At 35.5% G+C, this 14,405-nt stretch overlaps 2 protein-coding genes across 2 annotated transcripts; one reads left to right on the top strand and one right to left on the bottom strand.

Annotated features, from left to right (window-relative positions):
- Nucleotides 1-288: 288 nt before the first annotated feature.
- Nucleotides 289-5,948, bottom strand: LOC121951994 (transcription factor BTF3 homolog 4-like). The gene is made up of 6 exons (XM_042498495.1): nucleotides 5,845-5,948; nucleotides 5,272-5,331; nucleotides 3,966-4,079; nucleotides 2,468-2,669; nucleotides 1,196-1,255; nucleotides 289-741 (listed from the first exon to the last, which is right to left on the bottom strand). Exons 2-6 carry the CDS (start codon nucleotides 5,323-5,325, stop codon nucleotides 695-697), a joined length of 477 nt encoding a protein of 158 aa, XP_042354429.1. The 5' UTR covers nucleotides 5,326-5,331; nucleotides 5,845-5,948; the 3' UTR covers nucleotides 289-694.
- Nucleotides 5,949-7,435: 1,487 nt separating this feature from the next.
- On the top strand, nucleotides 7,436-14,405 carry txndc12 (thioredoxin domain containing 12 (endoplasmic reticulum)). The gene is made up of 7 exons (XM_042497162.1): nucleotides 7,436-7,640; nucleotides 9,294-9,354; nucleotides 9,953-10,005; nucleotides 11,289-11,362; nucleotides 11,866-11,935; nucleotides 12,971-13,054; nucleotides 13,832-14,405. The coding sequence occupies exons 1-7, from the start codon at nucleotides 7,541-7,543 to the stop codon at nucleotides 13,909-13,911; spliced, it is 522 nt and encodes a 173-aa protein (XP_042353096.1). The 5' UTR covers nucleotides 7,436-7,540; the 3' UTR covers nucleotides 13,912-14,405.

The following is a 14,405-nucleotide window of genomic DNA, read 5'->3' as shown; positions in this document are numbered from 1 at the left end:
CCCCATTGTTTTGCAGTTTTAACTAAATAAGTTTCACTTTAAATTATAATTGTGCTTATTTGTTGTGAATTAATTTAATTTCCCGTCCTGACTATTGTGTTACCTCACAGCTCAGATATCTATGAATTCAAGGAAGTGTAAAGGAAGAGGCCCACTGCGGGGCTTTTAATAGGCTTAACCGTTACTCATTAAAGCACACGTAAAGAAATACCACACGGCTGAGTTTCCCATTAACAGACATCGACGTGACCAAAACCAGTGTGAGAAGTCAAGTAATAAAGAGCTGCATCCATAGCCCAAAATTGTTTTATTAAATTCATAATCACCGCTATAATGTTAAGTGAATCCTTCATTCACTTAAACAGTAATTTCATAAACAATCTCTTAAATACTAGCCATGTAGAAAGCTTATTTCTAGAGTAGTTGGAGTCCTTTGGGTGCAGAGAATCGCGCGGATCCTCGTTTCTCGGCGTGTCCACGATATGACAGCCTACTGAAATCAAAGCCTACTGTATCTGCATGTCGCTGTGCTGTAGTGGCACGCTAAACCAAAGTGGTTCACGTCTCCGGAGATGATGATGCGTCGCACCTTTTAACAGGTGTTTCCCCACGAGAGGAAACGCCCTCTGTGAGTCCATGAGAGGTATAAAATAAAACGGCTAACGGAGGAGAAAAAAAAACAAAACAGGATTCATCAGTTTGCTTCATTCTTTGAGGCTTCATCAAAGTTCTCCACGAGATCTGCAAGACAGAAAACAACAAAGTACATCAGGATTTATCCCGCGAGCAATTTGTGAAGTGATATTTATCCTTTATTTCTAACACTGTGACTGAAGAGTTGATATAAACTGTTTGCAAACAAAGATGCAGACAAAATCCTTATTTTTACATCATTTTCTTGGCTGACAAAGTGACAACACGACCCTCAAAAGATGCATTTCATCATTTTGTAAACATTATCTGCTCAGGTGACGTTGAAAAGAAGCAGCTCTGTTTCAAGCTGTTGTATTTATCTTGTGTATTTATTATTTGTATGTTGTTATTTATTGTGGTGTCTTTTTTGTTGAGCTGACCTGAGCAGAATGAGCTTCTCATGAGGACAATAAAGGACATCTAATTTCAAATGTACCATAATCCTGAGAAGCGAATCTAAAGTATCCCAGTAATTTGTAGCAATAATTATCTGCATGTTTACCTGGTACATCGTCGTCCTCTTCTTCTGCAATTTCCTCCTTGACTGCTTTCATGTCCATTGCTGCAAAATATATAAAGAAAAAAGTAAATAACCTGATAATTACTGCAGATGCATACCAACAAGTGTGCCTGTACTTGTGTTTCCACCAAAACGTGAGCGTAAAATGACATGATAGCATTACTTTAAATGTTTGTTATTCTTTGCTATACATTTTTAAACTTATTGCCGTGTTTGTTTTTCTTGTATTTTGTACCTTGGATTTTAGATTTGAATGTTCATTATTTATCATCACTTACATTTTTGTTCTTATATAATATGTGTAAAGTTTTTTTTGTGTTCTTTTAACTAGTCTGCACTACTGAGGATTACAATGCTGCAATTTTGTTGTGCTTCCATGACGACAATAAAATCCTCAAATTTTTACTCTCAAAATGTCTCATTTCTACACACTGTCACAACATATAAATTCTTCGAACTTAAACTTCTCCAGTGCGCCAAGAAAGCAGGAGAACTACTCTGGATAACTTATTTATCCGTTTTGGGATATCGAAGAAACAATAAGGTGAACTCTGGAAGAGCACCTGCTTCGTCTGTCGATATTAAGGGCTCAATCTGAGCTAATGAAAACTCAACAATTCTTATTTTCAGGTAATTATAAACTACTGAAAAGGTAGGTATGAATATTATATACCATCTCTAACAACAGGTGGCCCTAATTCTACGCACTGGGCCTTTAAGGCCTAATATTTACAAAATTTAAGGCATTTTCAGACATTTGATGGATCTGCAGACAAGCTGTCAGTCTTTGCTTTTCTTCTGATTTTTTTTTATCTCTTGCATAACCGGTTTCTGCAGGTCGCATTTACAGACTGAATCTTTACTGCTTCTCCAGTGATACTAAACAAACAAAGCTGTCGCACAAATCTGCACGAGTACACTGAAGTTTTAAAGGCAGTATTTTCATACTGCGTTTCTGTTTTAGGAAGTTTTCGTCACGACCGGCTGCCTGTAATGTTTGGGTCTTTTATATGTCAGCAGTTTGAAAACACGGAGACCCTGGTCCTGAGGTTGGTCACTTCTCTCACTGCAGCACCCTTTATCCTGAGCCTCCCTAAAAGCCGAGGATTTTGCCGACACCTCTAAAACTTCTGAGAATATCTCTGCTGTTACACGCCCACAGAGGACCCTGACATTGCGCCTTTGCGTGTTTAGGCGTGTGCGTGTGTGTGTGTGTGTGTGTTTGTGTGTGTGTGTGTGTGTGTGTGTACTCACATTGCCGTGGGAACTGCTCGGCCAGCTTGCGCAGGCTGCTGAGGCTGTCGGCTCCCAGCTGGCTCAGGATGCCTGGCAGCATCTCTGTCAACTGCTTGGTCTCGGCGTGGCCCGTGATGGCGAAGGTGTTGGCGGACAGAGACGCCTGAACTTTGGGGTTGTTGAAGTGGATCACCGTCCCGTCATCTTTTATCATGTTCACCTGAGGAAGCAAAACCCCCGCAGGCACACTTAGAGCTGATATAACCTGATACAAGATGCAGCGTCAAGACATGAAGTTCAGATGTAAAGGCGATGCAGCTTCCAGAGCTCTGATCTAAAAATTACTGTTGAGGTAAAGAGCTTTTTTATCTCACGATGACGCTGAAAAACTTGTTAATCCTTTTATTTATTTCTCGTCGCTGGACTACTTCAATTCAATCCTCACAAGAAAACATAAAAAACACATTTGTTGAAGAAATTCCTTTCTGGCTGTGCATTCCTCTATTCTGGTCCAACTATTTTAACTATTATTATATTTCAATTTAGCTGGTTTTATTTTAGGTAAGCTTTTAATTTTATTGGTTTATGTAATTTTATTTATGTTATGTTCTTTTATTTTGTTAGTTGTTATTCTTTTTTGGTCTCTTTATTTAATTTAATTTTAATTTATTTTTATTCATATGTTATTATTCTCTGTGGTGGTTTTCTTTAAATATTATTAATTTATTTAATAATAAAAAAAAAGACAGTTTTCACACACATTTATGTGTTCTCTGTATTGGTTTATTTTTCATTATTATTATTTAAAAGAGGTTTAATTCTTATTTTAATGGATTTGAGTCACTGTTATGGTTGATTGCTTTGTTTTATGCCTCCAACTTGTACCTAACACTTTGCGCAGCACATTGTGTTTCCACCTGGAATGAAATGTGCTTAATAAATTCAGTTTTGTTGCTTGCTGAGTGACATATGACAAAGTAAACTGACAGGAACACAGAGATGTGCATCAATTTTAACAGCATAAAAGTCAACAGCCCATTCACAATGCAACTGCTTTTAAATTCATATAGCTCAAAATCACAAATCACTTTATGATATATTGCACCCTCTGTCCTTAGATCCTCACCTCAGATATTAAAAGAGATACCGAAATAAACCATCACTAAGTTGAAAGTGTCATATATGGGACCTTAGTCTGATATGCAGTGATCACATTAAAATACAAGATAGATAAATTGAGCCACAACATGAATGAATGAGACTAAATAACTTGTGTGTAAGTTGCATCTGTGTTTGTGTGCTTTGATTTATCTGAAACATTTTGTCGTAGTGAGTTTGATAAAGGCGATCTAAAAAAATAAACATGACGGATGAAATGATTGGAGAGCGCTTAGCTCAGGCTCTCCCTGTCTTTTATATCTTCTTTTTTTTCCAGGACTCTCAGACTAAAAAGAAAAAAGTTAAAACAGAGCAGCTACAATACAACACTGACATCGATTTTACTTTGATCGCTCACCTCTTCAATTCCTGCGATGTTGTTCACTGCCAGTTTCTTCAGCGAGCCCTGGAGTTTTTTGTCATCAGCTGTTGCCGTTTTGTGAACAACCTTTTTCTTCCTGCGAGCTGTTCCCTGAGGGGAGAGCAGGTAGACAGATGAATTAACCAAAATGTCAAGTAAACCTTAATACCACTGAGTCATGTCAGATTTTTTAATGTATCTGGGACCAATTTTCATTCTATCTTGAACACATAATTTAGTGTGGTAAAAAAGTTTGTACTATCAAAAGCTGTTTTTTTTTCATAATTCTGGTGTTTTTAAAGTCAGTAATTTGCTTGAACAAGCGAACATGTTTTTTGTCACTCTCTGCTAATGCCATATGTCTGTCTACTTTCTAATTCTGTCAATAAGCTTAAAGAACCTGGGTGAGTACAATTAAAAACAATGTATTTCTTATGTTTTCCTACTGTTTGTGTCTTGATGTCTGCTGTACATCAAATTTCCTTTGGGATAATAATAAAGTTGAAGTTAAGGTGAATGAAGCAGTACTGGGATGTGACAGTGGTGAAACAGAAAAAAGTAGGTGCTCCTGATGCTCTTGTAAGATAAATACTACCCACAAAAAGAGAACAGAGTCCCTAAATGTCCATGCTATGCTGCCTTGTTAAAGCACAAAAATTTAAAAAGCCTTTATTACTGTTGCTTCATAATTAGTAATAAGACTCTCTAGAAATTATAGAAACTCTGTAAACTGTAAGTACCTTTTTCAGCAAAAGAAAACTTTTGTTCAAGGTTCCCACATATTTTCCTGAACAAAAATTTCAAAACTTTTCCTTGACTTTTCAAGTACCCATGATGACATATTTTGAAATATAAATCATCTGGCATAGTTTCTGAAAATGAAATCTCTTTCTGAGTACAAGTCACTGACAGTGTCAGATCTTCTTGTTCATTCTGGTAAAATATGAATAAATTAAATGTATTTGAGAATATCAATGTGGTGCATAACAGACACATGGTCTCTGTCACTGCAAAAATAACAAATAACGCCACCTAGCGTGCGTCTGAGGGCCTCACACTGCATTTGAACAAAGCCACAGAGGCCACAGATTTAGGGGCCAGTGCTCTGCCCCATAAAGGAAATGCTGAGGTCAGGAGGAAAGACCTGGCAGGTGCTGAACGCCATCACGCTCCTTAAAATGAGCAACAACTGAGCAAACCATTGGACAAACCTGGAAGCCCGAGTTAGGATTTTAACAACTGGCATTTGTCATCAAAGTACAAGAAATTAAGTAGTATGTCCAAAAATAGCAGTAACGTGTACCTTTCCACCTATCCGGACTTGTGCCTGGAGTTTGGCGAGCTTCTCTTGATTCATAGTGTTCTGGTTGTAAATAAAAACATTATGTTATTCACATGCTTTTCACACAAGAGCAGTTGACAAATACAATTATGATTATAACTGTATAACTGTATACAATTTTCCCCGTTTAGAAAACAACGTGCAGTTTAAGGGAGCACATGTGATTACTTAATAACTGCAATAGACATCGGAGCGACAATAATCCTCATTTCTTCACATTAGCACCGAGACAACAGACTGCTAACATCATCTGACGGATAAACTGAAGCCACACTGACTGTCGGCGTTAATAAACATACACTAAATAGAGAAAAAGTATCTGGAGCTAATTTTGTAGATGACATTTATGTCTGGAGCTAGTTCGGTTGCTAACTCGCTAGGAGGCTAATTTAGCTAATATTAGCATGGTGGCTAAACAAGATAAACGAACTGTTTTTTTGTTCCCGGCGAGGCAAACAGCTAATGTCAGATTTTAAACAAATGATGAAACGAACTGGCTCAAATGTTAACCAGAAAATGAAAAGATTTTTTTACCTTTTAAAAGGAATTATCTGGCTGTCCGATGAAGTGTTCACGCTAGTAATGAAGCCGAAACGGTGCGGCTTAAACCTGCGACAAGCTAACAGAAATACACCTTACTTCCTGTTGATGTTTTCACAGTAAAATTACTCTTAGTCAAACAAGTACATTTTTAATTTTATGAAAACAGTATCGAAACCACAGAAAGAAAAAAAAATCCAAAATATTTAATCATTTCCAGCTTCTGTCTTTAGATAACAGTTAAATAAATCTTTGTTTTCGTATAATATTATTTTCTTACACGTTATTCATATACTTTTTATTTTTCAGCTATTAAACTGTTGTTAACATTATTATTTTTTGTATTCTCATTCATTTAATTATTTTTTTCAAATCAGTGTATTTATTTATTCCCAAATTTTATTCTAAAGGTGTGCACATTTTCAGCAAATATAAAATACAAAAATAAATATATTCTTTAAAATTGTTGTAAAGAACATATCAACAGCAGTAATTATGTAGATTGTGTATAAGGGATAATATATAAGTTATAATATATGCGAGTGTGATTTAAAATGTTAAATCCCTAAATATATTTATTTATTATTAATAATTGCCAGCTACTACTATTCACTATGGGACATTATATGTACTTCCCGATATTTACTGAATGTGATTGTTGCCACACTTGTTCAGTACATTGGTAGTATATATTAAGGGCAAAATATGAGTTGTTATATCTGCAATACCTGAAATCCCTTAACATTTTTATTTATCATTATCATTTTTAAATGCCTTTTTCAGTTTATTTCAGTACCTTTTCTTACTTCTCTCCCTCCTTCTCTTTTGTTTAATGCTGCATTTCCATTCAAAAGTTACAGTTAAAGGCATGTTTAGGCTACTATTGTTCACTTGGACAAATTCTACATACTTACCTTCCCTTTACTTGTTGAATGTGATTGTTGCAATGCTTGTTCTGTACATTTTTTAAAATAAATAAATAAATAACAAAATTAAGAAAAACTTTTTTTAAAAAATGTATTTAGAGGAGGTATGAATGGTAGCATTTATTTAAGTGGCATATTAATAATAAAAGGGAAAAATATAAGTTGTAATATTTTTTAATGCAATTTGATACAGGACATCCCTCAATATACATTTTGATAATAAAAGGGAAAAATATAAGTTGTAATATTTTTTAATGCAATTTTAGACGTAAAATCCCTAAATAGATATTTTAATAATAAAAGGGAAAATACAAGTCGTAATATTTCTGAATACAATTTTATACGTGAAATCCCTGAATATATCTTTTTTTCGTGTATTTATTACTTTTTTCCCTTTATGTTTCTGTTTTCGCACCGATTTCCGGTCTTTAATCTGACTTTCCGTCGTTTAACTTGACGGTCTGAACGTGTGGAGCCGCAGGCGGCGGGCAGCGCGAGGCAGAGGAGCACGCGGTTGTGTGGATGTGACGTCACGTGAACGTGAAAAAGTGACTCACAGTTAACCAATGAGAGGACGAGGGAGGGAGACTCGCGCATACTGACGCGCGCACGCCCACACACACACGGCCCTTCAATAACGTTACCGGGGGAGACTTTTATTGTGAAATGTAGCGGTTGAACATCCGGGTCTGTGGTCCAGTTTCAGTCACTGCCGTTAGCTTCCAGCCGTTAGCTGTGAAGGAAGAAAGAAAAGGCCGGTCAAAATGCAAACGTCTCTGCTGAATATTGTTTTATTTTCATCCCTGCAGGTTTTGTTGTCTTTGTCGTGCTTTCAGGACGTTGTCGAAGCAGCGAGCGGAAGAGGTGAGTTGATGTTTTTTAAATTAAATATACAAACTGAGCAGGATGTCTGGTCATTCATAGTGTTACGTTACCACAGCCAGAGGTGAGCTAGCTGTCTTTGTATGCTGGATCACAGAGTCCGGGTCCCGGACAGGAACCTTACAGACGCTCTGCTCTGTCACACGTACTCTTTAATATCCAGTTTTTCAGGTTTGCCCACTTGTTTCACAGCCAGCACTGCTTTATAAATCATTTCCTTCAACGCTAATGTTAACTGTAAACGATTATTACATTGAGATTAGACCAAACTTTATAATTATTATTATTTTTTTAATGCTAAACATGTTTAGCAGTTAGAAATCACAGTACGGTATTATCACAATGCAGTATTTTTTTAATGTAATTTTTTTATTTTTTATTTTTTATTTTTATTGAGGCTCTCAGAATCAGTGACTTCTTATAAATCACTTCTTTAAGTTTATAAACATACTTTAGTGTGAATTTGTCTTTTTTAAAATTAATTTTACGTATTTAATTTGTTTTATTTACTGTCATTTGCTAGTTTATTGCTTTTTTTTTTACATTTGTTTTGTTCTACATAGACATTTTGCGTATTGCATTATTTTAATTATATCTAAACTTTACCATTGTCTTCTCTAACTTGTGTTCAGTTGGAAATTTATTTTTTAATTTATTTTCTAGTCTTGCATTTTGTAAACTGTGTTTTTTAGGGTGCTATATAGATATAGTTATTATTATAAAGTCATTGCAATTTTAAATGTGTTGCGATACACTGAGTAGTGAGATATATTGTGATTTATTACTTTTTCAACCGCAAATTCTGTCTCCTAAGAAAAACATAATTTCTTTTCCAATCATTTTTATTGCAGCAAATTTGATCAAGTGGAAATCAAAAACAATTAATTTTATTATTCTCGTAGGTTACCAAAAGTTTAATTTGTATTATTAATATAGATAATTTATACAAAAAAGAAAAATAATTTAAAACAAACAAATAAACGAGGTGTCCCATTAAAGCAAACAATCCAGTTTGAATGATGTGCACTTGGGTGCAAAAATAAACCTAATATCTTTGTGCAATTGAACCAGTCAAAACCGTTAATAAAACACGACTTCAGATGCGTGTGCTGCTATTATTTAGTAGCAGTGAAAAAACTGTGCATCAGTGTTAATATGTGACAGACTACAGGCACGGCAATATGAATGGAAAGAAATATCACAGGAAAACAACTTAAGATGTACTGAGGTGTGTATCACAATGCATGAGGCAAATGTGGTGAAAACAAAGAGATTTAACTTATTTAGCAGCTGTGCGTTTTTGGCTGAATAGCGCTCGGCTCTGATTGGTAAAATTAAAAATAAGTTTTTCTGAATTGGAAACAGAAATCATATAGTAATTATATTTAACACAACTTACGTGTTGTCTGAAATAGCAAATGGATCATAACAAATAATACAATACAAAGTCAGATGGCGACACCTTTGTCTCTGAGTCGACTTCTCCCTGCAGCTTGATATTAAATTACCTCCATTCACTCGTTTCCTTAAACTTCTTTCTGTTGAAACTGTATTTAGGGCGGACCCACCCTGTTGTAGAAATATAATACTAGTTACACAATGCCGGTGTTCTCATTAATTCATTTTCTCTGACAGGGTTTGGAGATAACATCCACTGGAGGACGCTGGATGATGGCAAGAAAGAAGCAGAGGCCAGGTGAGTTCACAGTGAGAGCTGAAATATTTCAAGCACTCCCCGAAACCCTACCGAGCTGCTTTTTGTGCAACAATTGGCCTCAAGACCTGAAACGGCTTTTAAAGAAATCCCACACACGTCTATATTTACAATAATAAGTGGAGCAGACTGATGGCAGCAGCTCTGACAGTATTTTTATTTAAAGATGTGCAATTATATCCATATGCAAGTAGTGTGCATATTTCCTATAAATAAATATGTTTTTTTTTCCTAGACCGTTTTTATTGGCACATCGTAATTTTATTTTATTTATGTTACTGTTTTTGCACCTTTTTTTAAAAATCACACTTGGCACCTTGTTTTTAATTATCTAAGATTTTAATATCTTAATATTGTTATATTTGTAATTATTTTTTACTATCGTATTGTTTCCTTCGCTGCTTCGTACCTCATAGCTGCTGTAATATTGTGAATTTCCCCACTGTGGGACTAATAAAGGATTATTATTATATCTCATGTTTTTTATTCAGAATATTTCGAGGCTAAATAAACTGAAGTTAGTAGTTCTGAGAGTTCAGTTTTGGTGTTGATAAATGTTTCTGTGCGTTTGCATCGACAGCGGGCTGCCAATCATGCTCATCATCCACAAGAGCTGGTGTGGAGCCTGCAAAGGTAAATACAATCTTTTTTCCCCTTTTATTATTTAGGAACTGCTCTGTCATGTCAATTCAAACTTTTACACTTACTGAGATTTTAAAACATAGGACAGTAATAACCACACAGGGTTCCCACAGTCATGTAAAACCTGGAAAAGTCATGGAATATCACAATTATGTTTTTCAGGCCTGGAAAAGTCATGGCATTAGTAAAAATCATGGAACATTTTGGAAAAGTCATAAAACTGTGACAGTATTCCTCTCTGGATAACCTCCTACTTAATGTAACATAACTGTATAATTATTTTGTTGTTGTCGACGTAACGCAGCTCTAATGTGCATCAGTGTGACGTTTTGTTTACCAGCACGTTTTTCCCACTTTATGTTTGAAGAGAGTTTGAATCTGATATTATAAAAATGTCGGGCAAGAAAAGAGAAATGTAATAATGGGTCCTTGAAAAGGAAAAGTTTGAAAGTTGTGTGGGAACTCTGACCGTGTTAAAGTTTCAGTGCAAAACTCTTGTGTAGGCAAAGAAGGAACAGGTAACAGATTACAGTTAGATACAGATTAAAGTTTCTAACTCAGCAGCTTGTGTACCAAAATGTTTGTCCACTTTCCAAGTTTGAGGGAAGTTAATGTGAATTATCCGGATGGGAACTCATTTTTCCGATTATTCTGACACATGACCGCAGTGTATCTTTAACTCACAGTTGGGCTGCAGGGAAATGTAGTTTTTGCATAAATCAAGTTCAGTTTTATGTTTAAAAGCAAAATCACAAGTCATTCAATACAACAAGTTATGCAACTTACGATTTTGCTGAGTAACTTCTTTTATATGGAGTATTTTTTTGTTGTTATTTGGTATTGACAGCTCACGCAGTAAAGTTAGATATTTCTACAGATTTATTAGAAGACAAAAATAGAGCATGGGGTGTTTTTCTTTTGAGATAAATTTTTAAAAAATTGACCAAAAAAATGGAACAATTTCAAACAAAAAAAGTCGTGCAGAGCGACTTTTAATGATTAAACAGCACAACATGCTGCAGGGGAAAAGATCATTTAAGTTTCATATTCAGTCGACTGTTTATATCCAGTTTGAGGCGTTTAGAGAGAAAACACATCTATCATATCAGAGCGTATGCAGATGAATAAACATTAGTAAGCCGTCCTACACGCTCAGCCGAACCACCATCTGTAATGTGGGCAAACAATTCAGACAGGAAATTATTATTAAAACTGGCTATTGTTTTCATGACAATACGAGATAACAATTCATTGTTTTGTCTTTGCTTTTGCAGCACTGAAGCCCAAATTTGCTGAGTCCAAGGAAATCTCTGAGCTGGCACACAACTTTGTTATGATCAACCTGGAGGTGAGTTAACCTCAGTTAACCACAGTTCAGCTCTCTCTTAGATTTTATTACTGTGCTGGCAGTCAACAGTAAGTCTGTGAAACCTGGACTGACATCTCGGTTTCTGTGCTGCATCCAGAAACTTTTCACAAGTACTGAAACATTTGGCCCCTGAGCAAACTGGTGCAGTTTCTCTCAAAAACATGGGAAAGAAAGCAAACAGCAACTTAGCAAAAATGTCCCACAAACTGAAAGAAATTAGGAGATTTAGATTTTTTTTTTTTACAGCTAAGGAGAAATGTCCACAAAACTGTTATTTTTCATCTTAACATAATGATATATTTTTAAAATTATTTTACTTTTCAAGCAGTTTTTTCAGGTCATTATTTTTTTAACTTTCATTTTATGGTTTATTTTTACTCACGTTTTTGAAAGAAATCAAGCCAATGTGTCCAGGGTACAAAGGGTTAACTTATATTATGAGGTGGTTGAGTTTTTTGTCATATTATCTCTTACTTGAACAGGATGAGGAGGAGCCGAAGGATGAAGCCTTCAGCCCCGATGGCGGATACATTCCTCGGATTCTTTTCCTTGGTACGGAGGGGGTTGAGTCACTCTGCATGTGAACACTTTGTGGGATTCCTTTGGAGAGACTGATAGCTCAGTTTCTCTTCCCGAATAACACGTAGAGCTTGATAACGTTCCAGCAGCGTGTTTTTGGACACTGAAAATCCAGCGATAAACACAAACTACTTAACAAGAATTGGTGTATATCGGCCCGTACAGAGATAATGAAATGTCCTACTTTTTAAACTTTTTTCAGGTGTTTGACAGAAGAATAAATGGCAGAAAGAATTAATTAATAGACAAATGATTTGCTTGCAGAATTGTTGCACTTTTTTTTTTTTTTTTAAAGAAAAAGCACCTAAAATTTACCAGTTTTAGATCATTGTGCCTGTAGGCCCTATTATTAAAATGTCTGGTATTAAAATGTCTTATGTCTATTAATTTAAGGCCTTAAAAGTCAATAAATAGTCTTACATTTTAATTTAGAGTTAAATTTGTGTATTTCATATGTCCATCTTTTAATTTCTTTTTGTCAAAATTAGTCGTCTTCTGTGTGAAAGTCACTGATTTTTAAACGTACCACTGAACCTAAAACCTAAAACCACTTGGAAAAATGTAGATTACTCACTCCGATAACTATATTCCTACATAAAACTGACCTCTGCAGGGGACCACATACGTATGTACTACTTACCTTTAAACTTACCTGCAATGCTTGAATAAGAAAAATATAATTGAACTAAAAACGTGTCTTAGATTTTTACAAGAAATTCTCTTAAAGGTCTTACAAACATCCAGTGCTAATATTTGCTGGTGTTATGTTCTTTCTTCTATAATAATGAATTAATTACATCTGGATTGGACATCACAACAGTTTTAAGACATCCAGTTGGGTTTTGGGGAGTTTTTACTGAGCTTTTTAAACTATTCTGATGAACAATTATTCATTGAAGAAAATAATTGTCAGATTCATTCGTCAAGAAAAGAACAGCTAGTCGCAGCCTGTAAGTTCTAAGCTATTGTTTTGATTTTAACTTGATCCAAACTACTGACTCTTCACAGATCCCAGCGGTAAAGTCCATCCTGAAATCACCAACAAGAACGGGAATCCAAACTACAAGTACTTCTACAGCAACGCAGAACACGGTAAGTCTGAAGCTACTGTACGAGGGAACTGTTTGGTGTATTTAATGCGCTTTTAATTCTTCAGATTTTAATAATTTTGGCTGTGTTCATGCATATGGCATTCATTTTGGCAAGATTACGCATTTTTGTTTAATCTTGGAATTTCCAGCTCAGCTCCTACAATAAGTCTAAAATACACTGTGGAAACTGAATTATTTCATTTATACTGTTAACTGCAAAACCTGCGCCATTGAAACCCATTCATAAAAATATGCATAGTATTATTTGTGGGTGCCATTTTGGGCTTTTGCCTTGGAATTTGAAATTTTTACTATTTTCCAGCTGATGACATAATTTTTATTTTTTCAATATCAATATCTACTTTGTATGTAGTATATTAAAAATAATTCATTTTCATCTAAAAACACAGTGGCATCATGACAAACACCTGGCATTTAAAAGATTCAAATTCTGAAAATGACTAAATATTTGATATTTCTGATTAGGACTGATGTTGGTTAAAACTCGATGAAAGTAGGAAACCATGATAATGTATAATATTTTTTTAAGCCTGATTTTGAAAAGCGCATTTTGTGCGCAGAGCAGTATGAGTGTATTTGACACTGCACAAAAAATAATAATGTATGAAAATCAATGTTGCTGCTAATCATTGACAAATCCCTCATTGTGACAGTAAAAAAAAAATTCTACTTTGCTTATAGTTTTGTGCGCAGTGGTTCGAGTGTGTGAATTATTAAAGGGTTAAGCTCAATAATCATGTTTTATTTTCTGCCTCAGTGGTATACGGTATGAAGGAGGCGCAGGAGAAGCTGACGGGCGACGCCTTCAAGCACGGTCACACCGGAGACGAGCTGTGAGGAGGCGGAGACGTGCATCAGGCTGTAAGGGCTACACTTCCTCTACCTGCGCCTGTGCTTCAGAGCGCCCCGTTACACTCCCAAACTCTCACGAATTATACTTCAGACAGTGAGGTCCGCCTCGCAGAACCAAGCCAACCACTGAAATCGGTGCTTGAGTTTTTGTTTCTGTCCCGAACAGTTTTTGCCGGCACCGCGACTCGTTTTCCTGTCATCGTCCGTTTTAAAAACATGTATATTTGTAATCTACTGTTAATTAAACGCCATGTACTGTACTTACTGTCTGTAGAGGATATAAACAACTCAAGATAGCCAAGTTTACTATTATTAACGCTCACTTACATACACTGTTGTTGGATGGAAACTTCTGGAAAATGCCAAATTTTTAAGGGTAACTTAGGTACTTTTAAACGCGGACCTCATGTTTTTATGTTTTTGTTTCTAGGTGACTTCAGTTTTTGAAATTTGTCCAGTATCGACCTGCAGAGCTGCAG

Source organism: Plectropomus leopardus, chromosome 12 (assembly GCF_008729295.1).
Source record: "Plectropomus leopardus isolate mb chromosome 12, YSFRI_Pleo_2.0, whole genome shotgun sequence".
NCBI lineage: Eukaryota > Metazoa > Chordata > Actinopteri > Perciformes > Serranidae > Plectropomus > Plectropomus leopardus.
The sequence above is the reverse complement of the archived record's forward strand: the minus strand, read 5'-3'. Positions and strand labels throughout refer to the sequence as shown.